At 38.9% G+C, this 17,952-nt stretch overlaps 1 protein-coding gene across 2 annotated transcripts in view; it reads right to left on the bottom strand.

Annotated features, from left to right (window-relative positions):
• plrdgb (PITP-less RdgB-like protein) overlaps nt 1-17,557 on the bottom strand; it is a 236,861-nt gene extending 219,304 nt beyond the window's left edge. The window contains 1 exon segment of one of the 2 annotated variants that reach the window (NM_131575.3): nt 17,248-17,557. In NM_131575.3, coding sequence (NP_571650.3) covers nt 17,248-17,278 — 31 coding nt within the window. In that variant the 5' untranslated portion in view covers nt 17,279-17,557. 2 annotated transcript variants of the gene reach the window in all.
• Nucleotides 17,558-17,952: the final 395 nt, after the last annotated feature.

Below are 17,952 nucleotides of genomic sequence, written 5' to 3'. Positions count from 1 at the left end.
TTAAGACAACACTCTGATTGAGAGTCTACCATGTAAACAGACATTTTTGATTAATTTAATCTGATTAAAGTCATAATCTAAACAGAAACTGAATTAAGACGTGTGGAGTATGCCGATTTTATTGGCATTATTAAGTGCAGTACAGACATGTAAACACCGCAATCAAACTATTACCGTCATGTAGGAATTTTGGAGCATTTTGCAAAAGAATAGTCTAGACATACCGAGTTAGTGAAGAACCACAGACACCTGCATCAAGAAATGCGGAGGGTTTTTTTCCCATATGGCGTGTGGTATTAAACTCCATTACAACAACACTCATCCATACTCACATCCAGGGCTGGCGCGTCCATAGAGGCGACCTGAGCTCAAAGCTCCGCTCTCGCCCTGCAAGCGGGAGGGAGCCCAGGGCTCAAGGACCTTTTGAGCTCAGAGCTCTCTCCCAGGACAGCATGCCAAACTTGCTTATAATCAATCATCAGCTAAGTGTGAACTCTTGAATATTTCTTAAAACAAAACAATGTTTTTTGCTTCTTGATTTAGGAATTTTTAGAAATCTGGACAAGAAACAAGACAAAAATCTAAGTAAGAAAAGCATTTTCGCAGCATAATATCAATCATTTACATTTTGATCCTGCCTATGGGTGCATATCACAATATCAAATAAAACACTGCACCATTGACTTCAGATCAGCTTGTACTTGGTTAATCGTGCCTCAAAATGACAACAATGTGCCTTACCACACCTCCTTTTAAAACCTGTATGCATGGGTGCAAATGCATTTGCCTAAACAACCTAGCGCAGGAAGTAATAATTATACCTGCGCTGGGCTGAAACTAGCCCAGAATACATAGAATAACTGAATACATGCATCGCGTTTGATGTCACATTGTGCCTTGAAATGCTTAAGACTCATGATGCTGTGTTCTCACCAGACGCAGTACACACGGATAAATATATATTCGCGCGTAAATAGACGTGAGAACATTTTGAGTTTACTCGCTTCATTTGCGCGTCAAGTCAGCTTCATTCACACATCAAATTCAGTTCACAAAAGACATGGATTCGCGTGGTGGGCCGGGCTTCTGTCTGCCCGGTGACTCTAGCTTCGATGCTAAATGGCTAACATGGAATTTATTGAGACAATAGCTGTTTTCATGTGCTTTGTGAAGGATGAAAAACAGCGTTGATTTGTTTGGAGCCGTATCTGAGTCCACTAGATACTTTTCATTGGTGCACCCAGCTCTGTGAGCTCATAAACCTCATAATAACTGGACGATGGAAGCTTTCAGCAGTGCCTCTGACTGAACCAAGCCCAGTTTGATGACCTGTTGTCCAGTGTCGGCAGGGGAATTAACCCCTGGGACACCAACAACTCGCCTTACGTTATAATCACGCTCCCAAAAGAGTAAAGCTCGTGATTGGATCTGCTGAGGTTCCATGTTCGAACCCGAGCGATTCGCGCGAAAAATGCTCAACTCGCACCGCCTCATTCATGCATTTTGTGCCGCAGGACGTCTATTCGCGTCTTTGCGTTGACTTTACATGTATATCAGTCGTGCTTAATGCTTCTTCCGTGTCTGGTTTGAATGCAGCATAAGAGCTACTTTACATTTGATGTTATGTGATAATTTGATTGGATCTAATCAATAAAAGTCCTATTTTTGTTAAGTGAAGGTTATGAGCTCCAAATATTTTCCATGTTTCCCAGTACTGGGTTGCAGCTGGAAGGGCATCTACAGCCTTAAACATGTGCTGGAATAGTTGGTGGTTAATTCTGCTCAAGCAACCTCTGAAATAAAGACTAAGCCAAAGAATATTTTCAGTTATTCACATTGTTGACATCACATTGTTTTTCAGTTTGTAATAAAACTAAAAAAGCTGCAAAGTCGTAGGTTTAGATGAAGTGCAACCATTTTATTTTGGACATGGAAAACAACAAAAGCCTAACACTTTAGCAGAGGACAAAACAGCATGACTCGTTTATTTCCGGACCTGCTGGATAAAGCTGGACAGGCCGGTTTCGACCACATGTCCCAGTCCAATTTGAACAGCTCTGTGTGAAGATTATGTGGTGAGAGCTTATATTGGAAGCCCAAATGACTCTCTGCTTAAGGTGCTTTAAATCATAGTAAACAGCCTTGACATTGACTTGTAAGGAAAGCATGAACAAAAACAAACCCACTCATCCTAGCAAATGAAGATTTATGTCAGTAGTCCAAGAAAATATCATATATTCATACTAGTATTTCAATAGAAATGTTGTATATTTTGTGTTAGTTACCAAATATTTTTCAAATAATTTATTAAACATTGTACAGTAGTCTATTTGTGTATTATACATTACATTACATTTTAATATTGTACACCATATTGTAATATTGTACAATATTATACCATCTGCCAATTTTACAGATATTGGTCTGTAGTTTATACTTATTGTGCATGCCTGTCTCAGTTTTTACTTGTAAATTACTTAATGTCATAATTTATAATTAAAAACGATAATCAGATGCCCTTTTAATGCTATTATGGCTTATTTTAATTAAAGCTAAATTATTAAAACATGTTTAATTTTTAATATATTTCTAGTTCCAAATTGTAATGATAAGTATTTATTGCTTATCACAGTCACAACATAAAATAGACCATAGACTAGAATTTTCTGGATCATTAATTACTGGAAATGCTATTACTTTTCCAGTTAAAACATGCATTTTTGTTGTTGTTGTTGTTGTTGTTGCTTTGACACATCGAAATATAACATATAATATAACATATATAACATAGCAGATGCCGTCATTATATGGTACATGGATCCCTGGATAATCTCTGAAGTTTGCAGAGCCTTTGACAGAATCTGAAAAACCGAGGTTGCAATGCTGCTGCGAAGCCAGATTTCCCTCACTGACTTTTTCTCCATTGACCTTTCCATCACATCACATCCTATCACAGTCATTTAAAGCAATTACATGACATTTTACCAATAATTACACTTACAAATTATACACTTAAACATGTAAACACTTAAATTATACCTAAAGCATTTTCTGCGTGTATTAAGTGTAGATTATAATAAATATGCAAACAGAAAAAGCACAAATTGCTTTAATCCCATAGAGCAATAGTAGAATCTACATAGTGCTTTTTCATACTTTAATTACAAGTTAAAAGTTGCATCAAATTATGAAGGCAGAGAGAGCTCAAACACGGTGTAAGTAAAGAAAACACTTGCATATAGAAAAACTAGCCATCTCAGATCATGTAAGGGAGCATTTTGTTTATTTTAAGAGATGATCCCAACCATCAAGGACTTCCAGGACAACCCATAAACCTAATACACAAATACACTTCATTCAACATATACACATAGACATCACCTATATGCAATAACATTGCAGGTTAACTGTGGATATAATAACTTATATTTGATTGTAACTTTAACTTAATCTGATTGTAATGCAATAATGTGCATCTTTTGTAAAGCTGCTTTGAAACAGTAATTATTGTATTGAATATACAGTAAAGCCTCTTTGTCATGCTGTCCCAGGAGAATGCCCCGAACTTGTTTTTAACTGTCATGAGAGGACTGGACCATCTCTCATCCTGGGAGCTCTTTGAATGTCGATGGCTCTTGACACTTGAACTAGTTCCAGCTATTGGTTTAACTAACTGTCAACCTAGAGTGCAACGGTGTCAAAATATCAGTAATGTTTACATCTTAATAGACGCTACTCTACCCAATGCGCTCCGGTGACTAGTTTGAGGTGATAGCAGTGCATTTGTGGATGTTTATTGACGTATAAATGTGTTGTGGACTAAATATTTACTGAATTGGATTGCCTGGACTTTCTGCTGTCTAATTACTCCATGTTGGGATGTTATGGATCTGTGGACTGACAGGAGTTTCTTTGGTTTGTTATTGTTTCTTTGTTGTTTGAAGTTCGACAGAGGACACTCATGTGTCTTAAAATGGTTGGTATCATTATAGTCTTTGCTTTAAAACGATAAAGAGAATGTTTAGTCTTTTGTTGGGAAGTCACTATACTTTGTGTAGTTTCCCCTTAAAGCAAGCTTTATCCAACTAGTGGAACATCAGAAAGGCAAGGGGTAAGAGTTTAGCTTCGTTGCAATGGCTTGGAGCTTGGATACCGGCTTGGATAGCTGATGATTGATAATAAAGCTAGTTTGGCGTGCTTTCCCGGGAGAGAGCCTTGAGCTTATAAGATACTCAAGCCCTGGGCTCCCTCCCGTTGCAAGGCGAGAGGGGAGTTTGAGCTCAGGTACTGTAGATCTCGATGACTCCCCCTCTTGCTTGTTGTAGCTAAGTGTCAGATATGGATGCTGAGAAGGTGTACTCAGAGTTTGGCTACAAAATTTTGGATTAATTGTTTAGGGTGCTTGTTTTTGAACTGTGGGAGGAAACCGGAGGACCCGGGGGAAACTCACGCGATCATGGGGAGAACGAGCAAAACTCCGCACAGAAGTGTCGCCTGGTTTGAAAGGGAATTAAACCTGGGGCATTCTTGCTGTGAGGCAACAGCGCCAATCACTGGCCACCGTGTCGCCTGTTTGAAAGGAGAGAAAGTAGGGTTGGGTGGGGGGGGTTTCTTCAAGACGAAGATATTGAGATGAGAAAAGTCTGGTTATTTATAGTGTGTTAAGGATCATCTGATAGGATAATTAGTCATTAGCTAAATTTGGAACTGCTGTGAACAATCATAAGCACTTGATCCTCTCAAAATTTGTTTTTAAATTAAATTCACTTAATAATCCGGGGTCGCCACAGCGGAATGAACCGCCAACTTATTCAGCACATGTTTTACACAGCGGACGCCCTTCCAGCTGCAACCCATCTTTGGGAAATAATAATCTTATATCAAAAGTAAAAACAAGATTATTTTGCTTACCCCTACTCGCTCAATTTTGGCATATTATTTCCTAAAAGGAGACTGTATGTAGATGAAATATGTTTTGCTTGACTTGATTTGATTTGATTTATTTATTTTCAAACAGAAATATCATACATAAAATATCTTTAACAAAAAATACATTTAAACATGGTCGAAAATGGAGCAAGATGAAGCACAAGCTTATTATTGTACCACCCCATTACCACATACATCATTCATCTACTTAAACCTATTTCTTCTTTTCCTCATCTCTTCTTTTTACATGAGACATTTTATCCTTTTTGGCATCTTTGACAAATAATAATTTTGATTCTATTTGTACATTTACATTTTACATCATAGACCCAGAAAAAAAACATAGTACTGCAAAAAGCTATTAATTAAAATTTCCTCACACCTTTCTCATTTTATCCTCCTTCACTCACCTTCATCATTATATTCCTTTGATAATATATATTTATACAACTTTTAAAATTGATTAATATCCTGTCACTGTTTGAGAATCTGTTCTAGACTGTTCCATAATTTCACACCACATCAAGATGCTTGTCTTGAAAATGCTTCTTGATTTAAAAAGTTTAGATATTAGAAATAGGACAAAAATTCTGAGTAAGAAAAGCATTTTTTGCAGTGCAGCCACCTTATGAAATAGCTATTCTAGAAAAAAATGTCAGCGCCCACACTGCTTAGAGCTGTGTATAAATTAATTTGAAAAATGTTTCATATTTTCTGAAATAAAATGATAGCACAATCCAGCATTCAGGTCATGTCACATTCATTTATATTGCACTTTTTGAAGTAGTTTGCTTCAAAGCAAGCAGCATTATAGTACTGAACATGAAAAAACAACGGTAGTCCTTACCATTAACATTCCACTTCACCTTCTTCTAAAATTAAGCAGCTTATCTGAGTTTGTCTTCAGATATTCAGATAAATCTCCGTAGACCAAGAGCAGGATTTGAACTGGTGAAGATTTCAGGATGCGAGATTTCACAACCTAAAAAAATTACGCAATAGCCAATTTTCCAGAACATTCACAGCCTCAAACTCCTGCAACATACTCCAAAAACTAGCTTTTGCCTGGAACATGCCAATTATTTTCCGGCCCATGCTCACAGTAACATTATTGCAGCATTTTAATTGCATTTATTCATGTGTGTGTTTTAAAAGTGAAATATTCAGTGTGACAAATTTTCTCAAAATCAGATGGATGTGAATGTGGAGATGACAGTATAATGATTTGTGTGATTATGTATGTATACCAGGTGTATAAAATAAGTTATTTTGAAGAATGCTGGAAAGCAGCACCCATTGACATCCATTGTATTTTTGTCTTCTTCTTTTTGACCAGTTAACAGATAGAAACAATAGCCCCTTTCACACAGTGATACCGGTAAATTTCTGGAAAATTTCCGGAACGACTTTACCGGTATATTCAAAAAAGCGTTGTTCACACAGGCGAGGACGTTACGGAAATTTTCCGGAAAAGAGCATTCACACATCCATTCCAAAATACCGGTAAATTCTGACATCATTCACCACAAATGAGCTTTAAACGGCTGCGCTTGTATTTGTAAACATTTGACTAAATTACAAACTCTGTGGATGATCAATATTGTGAACAACTTTCGCAGGATCACTTTCGCATGTCGAGATGTTCATAATATGTGCGTGTGCAGGCGCTCACAGGCTGTTTCACAGGCACACGCAAAGCTTGAAGGTAAACAAACAACGGCTTATCATAAGCATCTCATCGATGATTATTTACACAGTTGGCATTAAGAAGAACATATAAACGTGATCTGACTAACTTCTAGCAGCTAAATGTGTCTGGAAAAATATTCAAAGGCTTTTATCCTCACAAACCGCGCGGACGTAAATGCGTCTGACTGTTGTGATTGGCTAAAGCAGACGTCTCACGTCAGCACGTTCTAGACGTGCACACGCTTATTACGGGAATCTTCCTTTTGCATTCACACAGCGCAGCATTCCGGCAAATTGCCGGTAATGTTACAACTTCTCTTTCCGGAAAATAGCCAGAACGAATTTACCGGTATTTTCAAAAAGGACCTGTTTACACATACAACCTTCTGTATGTGTGAAAGGGGCTAATGACAGCATTAGCCATTTTGGGTAAATTTAGCCTTTTACATACAATGAATGTGTCAGGGTTCTGCCACTCTGGTCATGTAAACTCTTGTTTTGGTGGCAGAGTCCGGACACTGGTCTTGTCTAGTCCTATCCTGTTGTGCTCGGCTCGAGTTTTCTTGGGTCAAGCACTTGTTTCTGTCATTGAGTGTCTCTGTGTGCGCGCGCCTTCGTGGTTTCATGTATGCTCTTGTGCTCATGTTTGTGTTGTTCTGTCGGCATCGCACTGCTTCATTCTCAGCGTCTTCGTCTAGTTGCTTTCGGTTTTGGTTGACGCTAAGATGAAGCATGCGCGTTGCATATGTGTGAGCACACGGTAAGGGGTTTATCTATCGTGTGCTCGTGTCTTGCGTCTGCTGTCAAAGCACGTGGCTCGGTGTTTACATTGTGGTCACGTTCTTTTGTTGTGTGCTTCAGTGTTGTGCTTGTTGTCATGAACACGCGGTTAATGAGTTCCCTCATTGTCTGCTTGTTCTAGTCTTGTTTTATGTCAGCGCATGGCTTGTGTTGTCTGTGTCATGCGGTCTCCCGTCTATTGTCAAGTCCCACCCTCCTTGTTAACCTATTATTAGTTAATTATGTTCATCTGTTTGTGTGGTAATTTACTCCTCCTTATATTCTCCTCATGTCTGCTGTCCTGTGCCAGTTCGTCGTCTACACTTCCCCTGAGTTTCATGCTCCTGTCTTGTCTTGCCAGCTCGGCCCAGCCAAGTTTGTTTGTGTTCAAGTCATGTTTTCCCCCTCGGGGTAGTTTGTTTTGCCTTTTTGTTTAATTTATACTTTATTATTAATAAAACCCATATTATTTGTTGCAATTGAGTCCTCGCTCCTTTTTCCCCCTCACCCGACCATGACAGCATGTACTGAATGAAAATCTAACTCTTTCATTTTATTGCTGTAACATTATTTTATTTATTTATTTATTTATTTATTTATTTATTTATTTATTTATTTATTTATTTATTTATTTATTTATTTATTTATTTATTTATTCATTCATTTATTCATTTATTGAGAGGAATACAGCCAATATTTAAATAGTCACGTACATGTACATCCAGAGTACATTGTATGCATTGCTGTTCTAGTGCCACTGTCTTAATATAGTACTGTACAGCATGACATACATTCACATCAAACATTATACTCACAGGTCACCGCAGTGATGACAATAGTAGCACGTGCTTTAAAGCCTTGCCAGTTAAACACTTGATTTGCATGCTGTGCACATTTTTTTCAGAGCGCATACACCTAAGGAGAGCGATGTGTGCCCGCAGACTACAAAGCCTGTCAAACCTAAATACAAGACTAGGTTATCTTTCACGTCTGATCTCAATAAAACTTTAAAGCCACACAAGATTTACATTAACATTAACTGAAAGTAAACAGTTAAGCTACCCTAATTTTAAAATGTAATTCTGTCAATATTTCCTCACTATTGACCTTATTCTAGAATGCGGAAGTGCGCCTGTTTTCGCGATTGTCGTAGAACTTCCGATTCAGTCACCTATGGGAGAAATGACTAGGAATAATAAACGGCAGAAAACGGTCAAACTACTTGCTCTATAAACAAATGTTTGCATGACTATACAGACCAATTAGCATAATATAATAAGAAAATATCAAATTGCAACATCAAGCACCGTAATGAGCAGCTTTTAACGTCAGAAATTAAATGGAAGTGAATGAGACCGGAAGTCTCAAGCCAAAAAGATTCAAGTGGCAGCGCCCACTAGTCGACGGAGAATAAGGTGAATAAGGAGGTCTAAAATCTCCACTATAATTCTTACTTCAAATTAAAATATATTGAATATTGTGAGAGGCCAAACAGTTGCTAGCTGCAGTATAAACCAATACCATGGAATTTAACGGCAACTTGAGCGTGAATAAATGACAGAATTTAAATGTAAAACTTTAATTTTATTAAAAACATTCATTTTAACATAATTGTTATATGTTTGTTCAAAATTCTCAAATAGTTACCCACTTACTTACTCCCAGAGCCGTTTATTTTGAATTTAATGTTTAGCCGAACGTAACATGGTTTTTTGTAGCATCAAATTTTTTTCAAGGTGGGTTGTTAGCCTAACGCTCAACCCCCAACCTGGAGGACCAGCACATACACACATACACTACAAACAATTTAGCTAACCTATTTCACCTATAGCACATGTCTTTGGACTGTGGGGGAAACCGGAGCACCCGGAGGTAATCCACGCCAACACAGGGTGAACATGCCAACTCATAACAGAAATGCCAACTGACCCAGCTGAGGCTTAAACCAGCGACCTTCTTTCAGTAAGGTAACAGCACTAACCACTGCACTACTGTGCCACCCCCAATTTTTCAAATGCTACTGTTAAATGCTGAATGTGAAAAATAAACCGATTTCAATAAAGCGATCTCGGAGCGATTACTTTGGCGCGGAACAGAGCGCGATTGCCCTGATCACATACGCCAAACGAACCGCGCTAACTGGGCAAACAAGATTCGTTCCGAAACAAAAGTGTAGGTGTAAAAGCACCCTAAGGGTGCTTTACACCTAGACTTCTGTTAGCGTGGTTCGTTTGGCATATGTGAAACCAGCAATCGCGTTTGGATCCGTGTCAAAACAATCGCTCGGAGATCGCTTGAAAGAGGTGGTCTCGGCTCGATTGAAACAAACTCTGTAGCAGATCCATTGTAGTGAGAAAGCGATCCAATCCGAACCTGGTTATATCACAGTGTTTTATGAATATGCAATAGGCATACGGCTATATGAAGAGAGAATTATGAGTTGGACAGGAGGTCATTCCAGACGTCCCAGGTCTCCGGGAAGTTTCAAGAGTCTCCCGCAAATGCAAAGAGACTCCCAGATGCCCGCAAACGAGTGATAATCTCCTGGAAATCGTGCATCTCCCCTCCTGGTCCTCAAATACGTCGCGCACCCTTCTCACCCCTCTACACCTCATCCCTCCTCACTGTTCAAACACATCACGCATCGCAAACACCACCAAACCACCACCCCCCCCCACCCCCCCCCCCAGTGCAAAGCTGCAAAATATATATTCAAAAAGGCAGCAACATCAAAGATTTGGCATTTTAAGAGCATGGTGTTGCCGCATTTTTGTATGCTGTAAACAAAAAAAAATCTTTGGCTGTGACGTATGTTTTTTCCAGTGAGTCCGGGTAATAGCCTCCTTCAGCTATCGTTTGTTTTTGTTTATTGTTTTGCTGTATCACAAAGATCTCTGTCAATTCTTTTCCCACAAAACAGAACAAAAGCTTCAGACAGCACAGCTGTCCAATCCAGAGCCACCATACGCAGAGAAACAAGAGCATCGCTCACAGGCCACAGCGCTGCCTTTGTGTTTGTAATTACTGTACGTCTGATCAGACTATACTGAGTGAAGCTCAATAAGACAGAGGCACAGGTTAATTGAGGCTATTGAAAAACATCAGTGACACGGTCAGGGCTGTTTGATGTAATCCGCAACCCTTGAGACAAAGTGAACAGAAAAAAAAAAATGTCTGGAATAGAGATTGAAATGTCTTTGCTTTGCACTCGGGTGTCAATTAAATCAAACCACAAAATGTTCCTCATTTTCTGCAAGTGTTGTTTTATAAACAAATTTCAGGAGAAGTGCAATCAGTTTTTGATGAGGCTAATTCATTATTGACAATCATTCAACTATCCAACCAGCCTTATAAATCAAGTCAAACACATCATACCTCTCATTTCTTTTGACTTTAGCATCCCTTCACCACCCCAACTCCACAATATTAAAGGGCCATGAAACCCCTCTGTTTCAGCAGAATGTTTTCACCCCTCTAGTTTGGAAAAAGTCAGGAAAGTGGGTGTGTCTAGCTCTGTTTAGGTGGGAGTGTCGGGGGAGGGAAAAGGGGAAGGATTTTAATAAAAATGGGAGTTTCCATTTGGGCACGTGCTGATTTTCACTGAGGCAAAACAAACACACACGCAGGGGAGAAAGACCGTGGGCTCTATTTTGACGGTCCATGCGCAGAGCGCAAAACGCAGGGCGCAAACGCTTTCAGGGCGTGTCAGGACGCGTTTTTGCTTTTTGCTAATTTAAGGACGGGAAATCTGCCTTGCGCCGCGGCGCATGTTCTAAAAGGGTTGAGTTTATTTTCTTAATGAGTTATAGGTGTGTTTTGAGAATAAACCAATTAGAATCTCATCTCCCATTCCCTTTAAGAGTCAGCTGCGTTGCGCCAAGAGCGCATTCGCTATTTACAGGACGCAAAGTAAGTCTAAGTTCACAAGCAAACAGTTAACAGTTAACAGTTTTTTAACAGAAAACTGTTAAACAGAGCATCTACAGAGTGAGAATAAGAGATAATGGATCACTTTCACTTTCGCTCTTGGATAGGGAAACCTTTACGCACAGACATCAATTAGTCTATAAATAAATACTTTTGTTTGTTAAGCGCAAATATTCGTTTCAAAACTATTTATAAATTCAGTTCTAATTTCCAGCAAACGAATAAATGAATAATGAGCTCAAAAACCTGAGTTATATCCTAAAACACATGCTGTGCCCCATATGGTCTAAAACCTGACAGGTGGGCAAATCTAAGCTTGTTTTTAATAAAACAAATATAAATATGGCTATAATAAATAATACTGCTAATAATAATAACATTATACAAAAGCAAATTGTTATGAATGAACTGAAAAAGCCTCCCGAGATGAAGAAGACAAAAGCAGTGATTTTTCATATTTATGTAGGCTAGAAAATAATATGTTTTGTAATATTTTAATCCTTTATATTTATATCCTATATCTATTCTTATTATATTATATATATATCCTTAATATTTAAATTTTTTCATGTGTAAAGATATTTGCCTATTGCTCTCTTGTGCGTATTAAGCAGTGTGTAAGTGAGGCGCAGCTCTGCGCCGGAGTTTAGACTGGGTTAGTTTTGGTCTACTGAAAAATCTATTATAGATTCTCAAAATAGCAACGCGCCAGCGGTCCGCCTCAGAACGACTTCCTTTTTAGATCAGAACGCCTATAGGCGCACAAATGAGCGCTAATGCATTTGCTATTTAAACAGCGTAGCGCAACGCCTCAAAACAACTCTTGCGCTAAGCTGAAACTACCAAAAGACTACTGCGCCGCGCCTTGCGCCACACTGTGCCGGGTGTATGATAGGGCCCAGTGACTGTGTTTAATGACGGTGGAATGTTTGATATCGCACGTCGTATAAGAGAAAAAACCTCTGCATTTCTCTGTAACTCAGATGCACTTGCTAGGTCAGAAAGCCATGTGTGTGTAGACTATCCTGTGGCAAAATGCGGCGAAAATTAAACACGACGGTTGGCAATAGTTTGCTTGCAGTGTTTACATGTTTACACTCAGAGCAGCATTTACAGCAGATCTTTCAGTCCATAATATTGTAGTGAAATTAACGTAAACTAAGTAACTTAATAAAGAAATCACTTTGACTAAGGTCTGTCTCTAAACACTGCAAGAGTACTGCTGACGATACTAACTATAACTTTGCCATCTAATTGAACAAGGAAAGGGCACTGAACGCACACACTTACCAAATCTGTAGAGACAGGACTATAACACCAACTGGAGCTGCGTCTTTATTAAAAGGAGACGAGCAGCAAATCCGGATTTCACAATTTCCGGATGCGAAAAGCTCTCGAGTAAAAAGTGTTCATACAAACTTATTTCTGCCGCGTGTCGCGTGTCGCGTGCACTGCTCCACACGTGAGTCCAGTTGCGTTCTCGTAGTTGGAAAATGAAAACAAAACCTTAATTGCAGCACATTATAAAAGCAACAATGACGACCCGTATCTCCAAACAATTCCTCTTCTTTTCCCTCTTCTTTTGGCAACACAACATGTCGTCTCTCTGCCGTCTGAACACTATTTCAAGTACAAACAGTCTTGAAGCTATTCTGCATATTAATGAAGTTGCACTGCATACACAATAGAGATTGCTGATTGGTGCTGATACAACTACTAAAGCTGCATCTTTAAATATATCAATTACCACCAGTAGTATCATAAAAAGGACGTATGATCATTTATAGTGTGCATAATTATACAGTCACCGGCCACTTTATTAGGTACACCTTACTATTACCGGGTTGGAGCCTCTCTTTGTCTTCAGAACTGACTTAATACTTCGGTGCATAGAATAAACAAGGTACGGGAAGTAATCCTTAAAGATTTTGATCCAAATTAACATGATAGCATCATGAAGTTGCTGCAGGTTTGTCAGCTGCACATTCATGATGCAAATCTGCCGTTCCACCACATGCCAAAGGTGCTCTATTGGATTGAGACCTGGTGACTGTGGAGGCCACTAGAGACAGTGAACTCATTGTCATGTGCAAGAAACCAATCTGAGATGATTCGCGCTTTATGACATGGTGCGTTATCTTGCTGGAAGTAACGATCTGAATATGGGTTCACTGTGGTCGTAAAGGCATGGACATGACTGACATGACAGAACTGCTGCTCACTGGAAGTTTTCTCTTTTTTGGACCATTCTCTGTAAACCCTAGAGATGGCTGTGCATGAAAATCCCAGTAGATCAGCAGTTTCTGAAATACTCAGACCAGCACATCTGCCACAGACAACCATGCCACGTTCAGTCACTTAAGTCATTTTTCTTCCCCATTCTGATGCTCGGTTTGAACTGCAGCAGATCGTCTTGACCATGTCAACCATCCCAAATGCATTGAGTTTCTGCCATGTGATTGGCTAATTAGAAATTTGAGTTAATGAGCAGTTGGACAGGTGTACTTAATAAAGTGGCTGGTGAGTGTATATTAAAAGATTATTTTTTTAAAACTCTTATTTGTAAACTGCATGCATAAATGTTGAAATAGCTGGCATTATAAATTACTGTATGTGGTAAGTATTTTACATTTCATAAGCTACAGTTTCTACACTGTTTTAGAAAGGTTATCTCCTTTTCAATTTTTACAATTCACGTGCAAGAGTCTCAAATTGTCCTCGTTAGCATCAATCCTGACCTGCATTTCGTCGACCTGCTCAGCTAGAGTTGAAAGTGACAGTTCAATATTAGCTATATTAGCCATTTTGCAAATGCGCATAAAAAAACCAGTTGATGGAAACACCATGATGCGCATACATTTAAAAAATGCGCATAAAAAACGTATGCACATAAAAAAGATGCGCATAAACTGCGATGGAAACACTTTTACCGCACAAACTCCAGCATGTGCATTAAAAAAGGTCATGTGATTTTGTTAAAAGAGATCATGTGATGCTCAAAAGGTGTATGAATGGACAAAACGTCAGGCTGAGCACATTACAAAACATCTGAAATGTTGTTTTGGTCATTATAAAACGCCTTACCATTTCAGTATTAATGTTATTATATTATTAATGACCTCCAGAATCGAGAGCGCCTGTGCTCCGCGTCTGACACCTTCAAACGCCACTGCGCGCTCACTGCTTGTCAGGATTGTCTTCTGAGGCGCATTCATTTAGAAAAGATTGATGCAGCTTCTCCTACTGCAGCAAATGCAGTTTTTACTGTTGATATTTGGCGCCAGTTAATCAGGAAGTGACGATTTTGTTCGCTTTGACTCGTTGGATGGAAACGCTACTTCATTCGCACAACTTTTATGCAATAATCCAGTTTTGCGCATAAAGTTTATTCGCATTTTTTTGATGGAAACATAGCTATTGTCTGTTTTCTTATTTATGTGTGCGACAGTGCGAGGTGAGTTTGTCGTTAGAATCACGATTCATTTTCATGAGAGATTTAAGCGGTAGTTTTTCTTGTTTAGCCGCCATCTTTCAGGGTCTCAGGGAGCTGTTGTCAGATCATTATGATGAGTTTCTCATGCCAAAAGTTGAAAAAATTCCTCTGAGTAATGAAAGAAATATAGCTGAGAGAACATGTGATACATTTAGAGATAAATTATTAGCAGTAAAATAGTAGCAACTAATGAGGCACACCCGGAGTTCACTGACTCACATCCTGCTGGTGCTTCAATGCCTGCATCAAGTTACTCCAGTTTCTACACACTGTTTTAAATTAAGCTTATGAGTCCAGTGTTTGGATTACTTTAAAATAATAGTCTTCTGATCACACAATAGAGTACTGATTACACATAAGATACAGTCCTACTGTGTAAAGTGGTCTATATTATTGATCAGTTTTGGGTAATATTTGAGAACTTCTGACAGCTTCTTTTGACATAACCCATTCATCTTTATTATCTAAAACGCCAGAAAGAGAAAAAATAAGATCATCTGGTGTAAAAAAAAAAAGTAATAAAAGCAATAGTAGCAACATAAAATCCAACAAAACCACCAAAATAAAACCCAAAAAAATATGGAGAAGATCCGACTGTCATGTGACCATCAGACAACCGTGAACATTCATTCATTCATTTTCTTGTCAGCGTAGTTTTTTTATTTATCCGGGGTCGCCACAGTGGAATGAACCTTCCAAGGGTGAGGCAGTGGCGCAGTAGGTAGTGCTGTTGCCTCACAGCAAGAAGGTCGCTGGTTCGAACCTCGGTTTCTGCCGTTTCTGTGTGGAGTTTGTATGTTCTCCCTGCCTTCGCGTGGGTTTCCTCGGGGTGCTCCGGTTTCCCCCACAGTCCAAAGACATGTGGTACAGGTGTATGAGTGTGTGTGTGAATGAGTGTGTGGATGTTTCCCAGAGATGGGTTGCGGCTGGAAGGGCATCCGCTGTGTAAAAAAACTTGCTGGATAAGTTGGTAGTTCATTCCGCTGTGGCGACCCTGGATTAATAAAGGGACTAAGCTGACAAGAAAATGAATGAATGAATGAAAGATTCCCTTCCAGCCGCAACCCATCTCTGGGAAACACCATGAACATTCATTTGAAATTACTAAAATAACACCTTTCAACTCATCAGATTTTTCAAATTCCTCACTACGTTTTAAAAAAGTGCATCAAAGAGCAAACAAATTTGGTAACAGGAAAAAAGTTCCCTACATTACATGGAATCCCTACATTACATAAACAAAGGCTACTAAACATGCAAATGACATTGTACTGCAAGAGTCTTAAAGTTTCCTGACTCTCAGGTTTTAAATAATACTGTATTTCAGCAAGATTTGCAGAATCACTAATTAGTGATGGTCACTGAAGTATTCAGCAATCCATTAAAACAAATTAATCTGATCGTGAGTGTTTGAAAATGTAATACAATCAAATTACACATAAAACATTTTTGCAAACTGATGATGCAATCCAGGTTATGTAATCAGTTACTACCCAGAACATTTTCCCATTAATATAATAAAATGCTTCCATTCAATCTCTTCCTTGACTTGTCATTTAAAAACAAATTGTTATTTAGTGCCTAAATTGTATAGCCATGGTTTTAATTTAAAAATAATGTGTCCATAGTGTGCAAAGAAAAAGAACAAATGGGGTTTCACTCCTTGCACGCTGTAGAGAAAGAGAGATAACTACATAAACTTGACAAATAAATATTTAATGGGATTCTCATTAACTTTTAAAAAGGCTTTATGTGGTGTATATCCAACTAATACTAGACATTAGGTGTGAGCAAAGGCTCCAGAAACAAGCAGTCGTCTAAATATTGTGCTAAAAGTAGCAGAATGATTAAACCATTAATCACTGCCAGAAACTAAAGCATCTTATCAGAAAAGCCAACAAGAATGTGACACTGTACCACAAAACCAGACGTGTCAATTGTAACTGATATTTATATACACAGCCTGACAGCTGAATGACTCTCCATTGACATGTGGTTCGTCAGAATGACAAAACAAATTTTCAAAATACAACTTGGTATAGAAATATTGAGAATTTTTTTATATATATTCACACAAGACAGTGTATTTTGAACTCTTCCTGAATGGTCTTTTCATTATATTCTGATGATTTCTGACATAAAATATAAATACCCAGGCTACAATTAGCCAAAATACACCGGTGAAACTTAAGACTTTACTACACTTCAAACAGGCTGCCTCCTGTTTCGAAATAAATCAAACCTGAAGCATATTTACAACGCGTGACCACTTAATCCAGTGTTTCTTCCACTGAGATCTCATGAATGTCCAGCTGTGTGTCAATGAGCGCGTGCTGGCACATTGATGACCGTCTGAGATGACATGCATTTCAGCACTCATTTCCACTCGAGGCATTTTCACACGAGAAGATGAATGAACCGAGTCTTACCTCGCGTCTCCTGTGCCATCCTGTCTCTCAGTGTGTGCTAGTTTGGAGTCAATTGCTCTTTCTCCAAGTCCACGTATATTCTCGGAGACCACCTGCCTGCTCGCACAGGTGACCGAACATTAGTTACGCCGCACCAAAAAACCCGCGAAAGTGCAGTCCAGTGTTCTTCTAACTGCCCACTTTAATCAGTCGCGGATGTCAGAATTAAATCTCCAGAATCGCGCCAAAAGTGATCGGGATGAGAACTACTATGACGCATCAATCTGAAAGTAGCCTATCCTGACACACGAGCGCATCTCTGACGAGCGTGCACGATCCTCACTGTGACGAGCATCATCATGAATGATGCTGATGCTGTGTGCGCGCGCGCGCGTGTGTTCACCGTGCATCTTATTATTAACATGGGAAAGCGCTTCTAGCGGATCCCTGGATGCTCATGACAGTTAATTGGGAATCCGTTTAAGGCTTCAAGTTCCCGAAAATCCTCTGGCGAAACCCCTCAGCGTCTAGTGCAGGCTGCATGGAATATAATTAGACTAACTGAGAACCCATAGGCAAAGATATGATATGGTAATATTATGAGAATTGTGCATTTTTCAGGACATTGAACTGTTTATAATAATTTTTCTATGTTTTCCCCCCTAATTTTATGGAAAATGGAAAATGTATTTCAGCTAAAATATTACATATTTTGCACCACAACCG

Source organism: Danio rerio, chromosome 21 (assembly GCF_052040795.2).
Source record: "Danio rerio strain M-AB ecotype USA chromosome 21, GRCz13ab, whole genome shotgun sequence".
In the NCBI taxonomy this organism is placed as follows: Eukaryota; Metazoa; Chordata; class Actinopteri; order Cypriniformes; family Danionidae; genus Danio; species Danio rerio.
The sequence above is the reverse complement of the archived record's forward strand: the minus strand, read 5'-3'. Positions and strand labels throughout refer to the sequence as shown.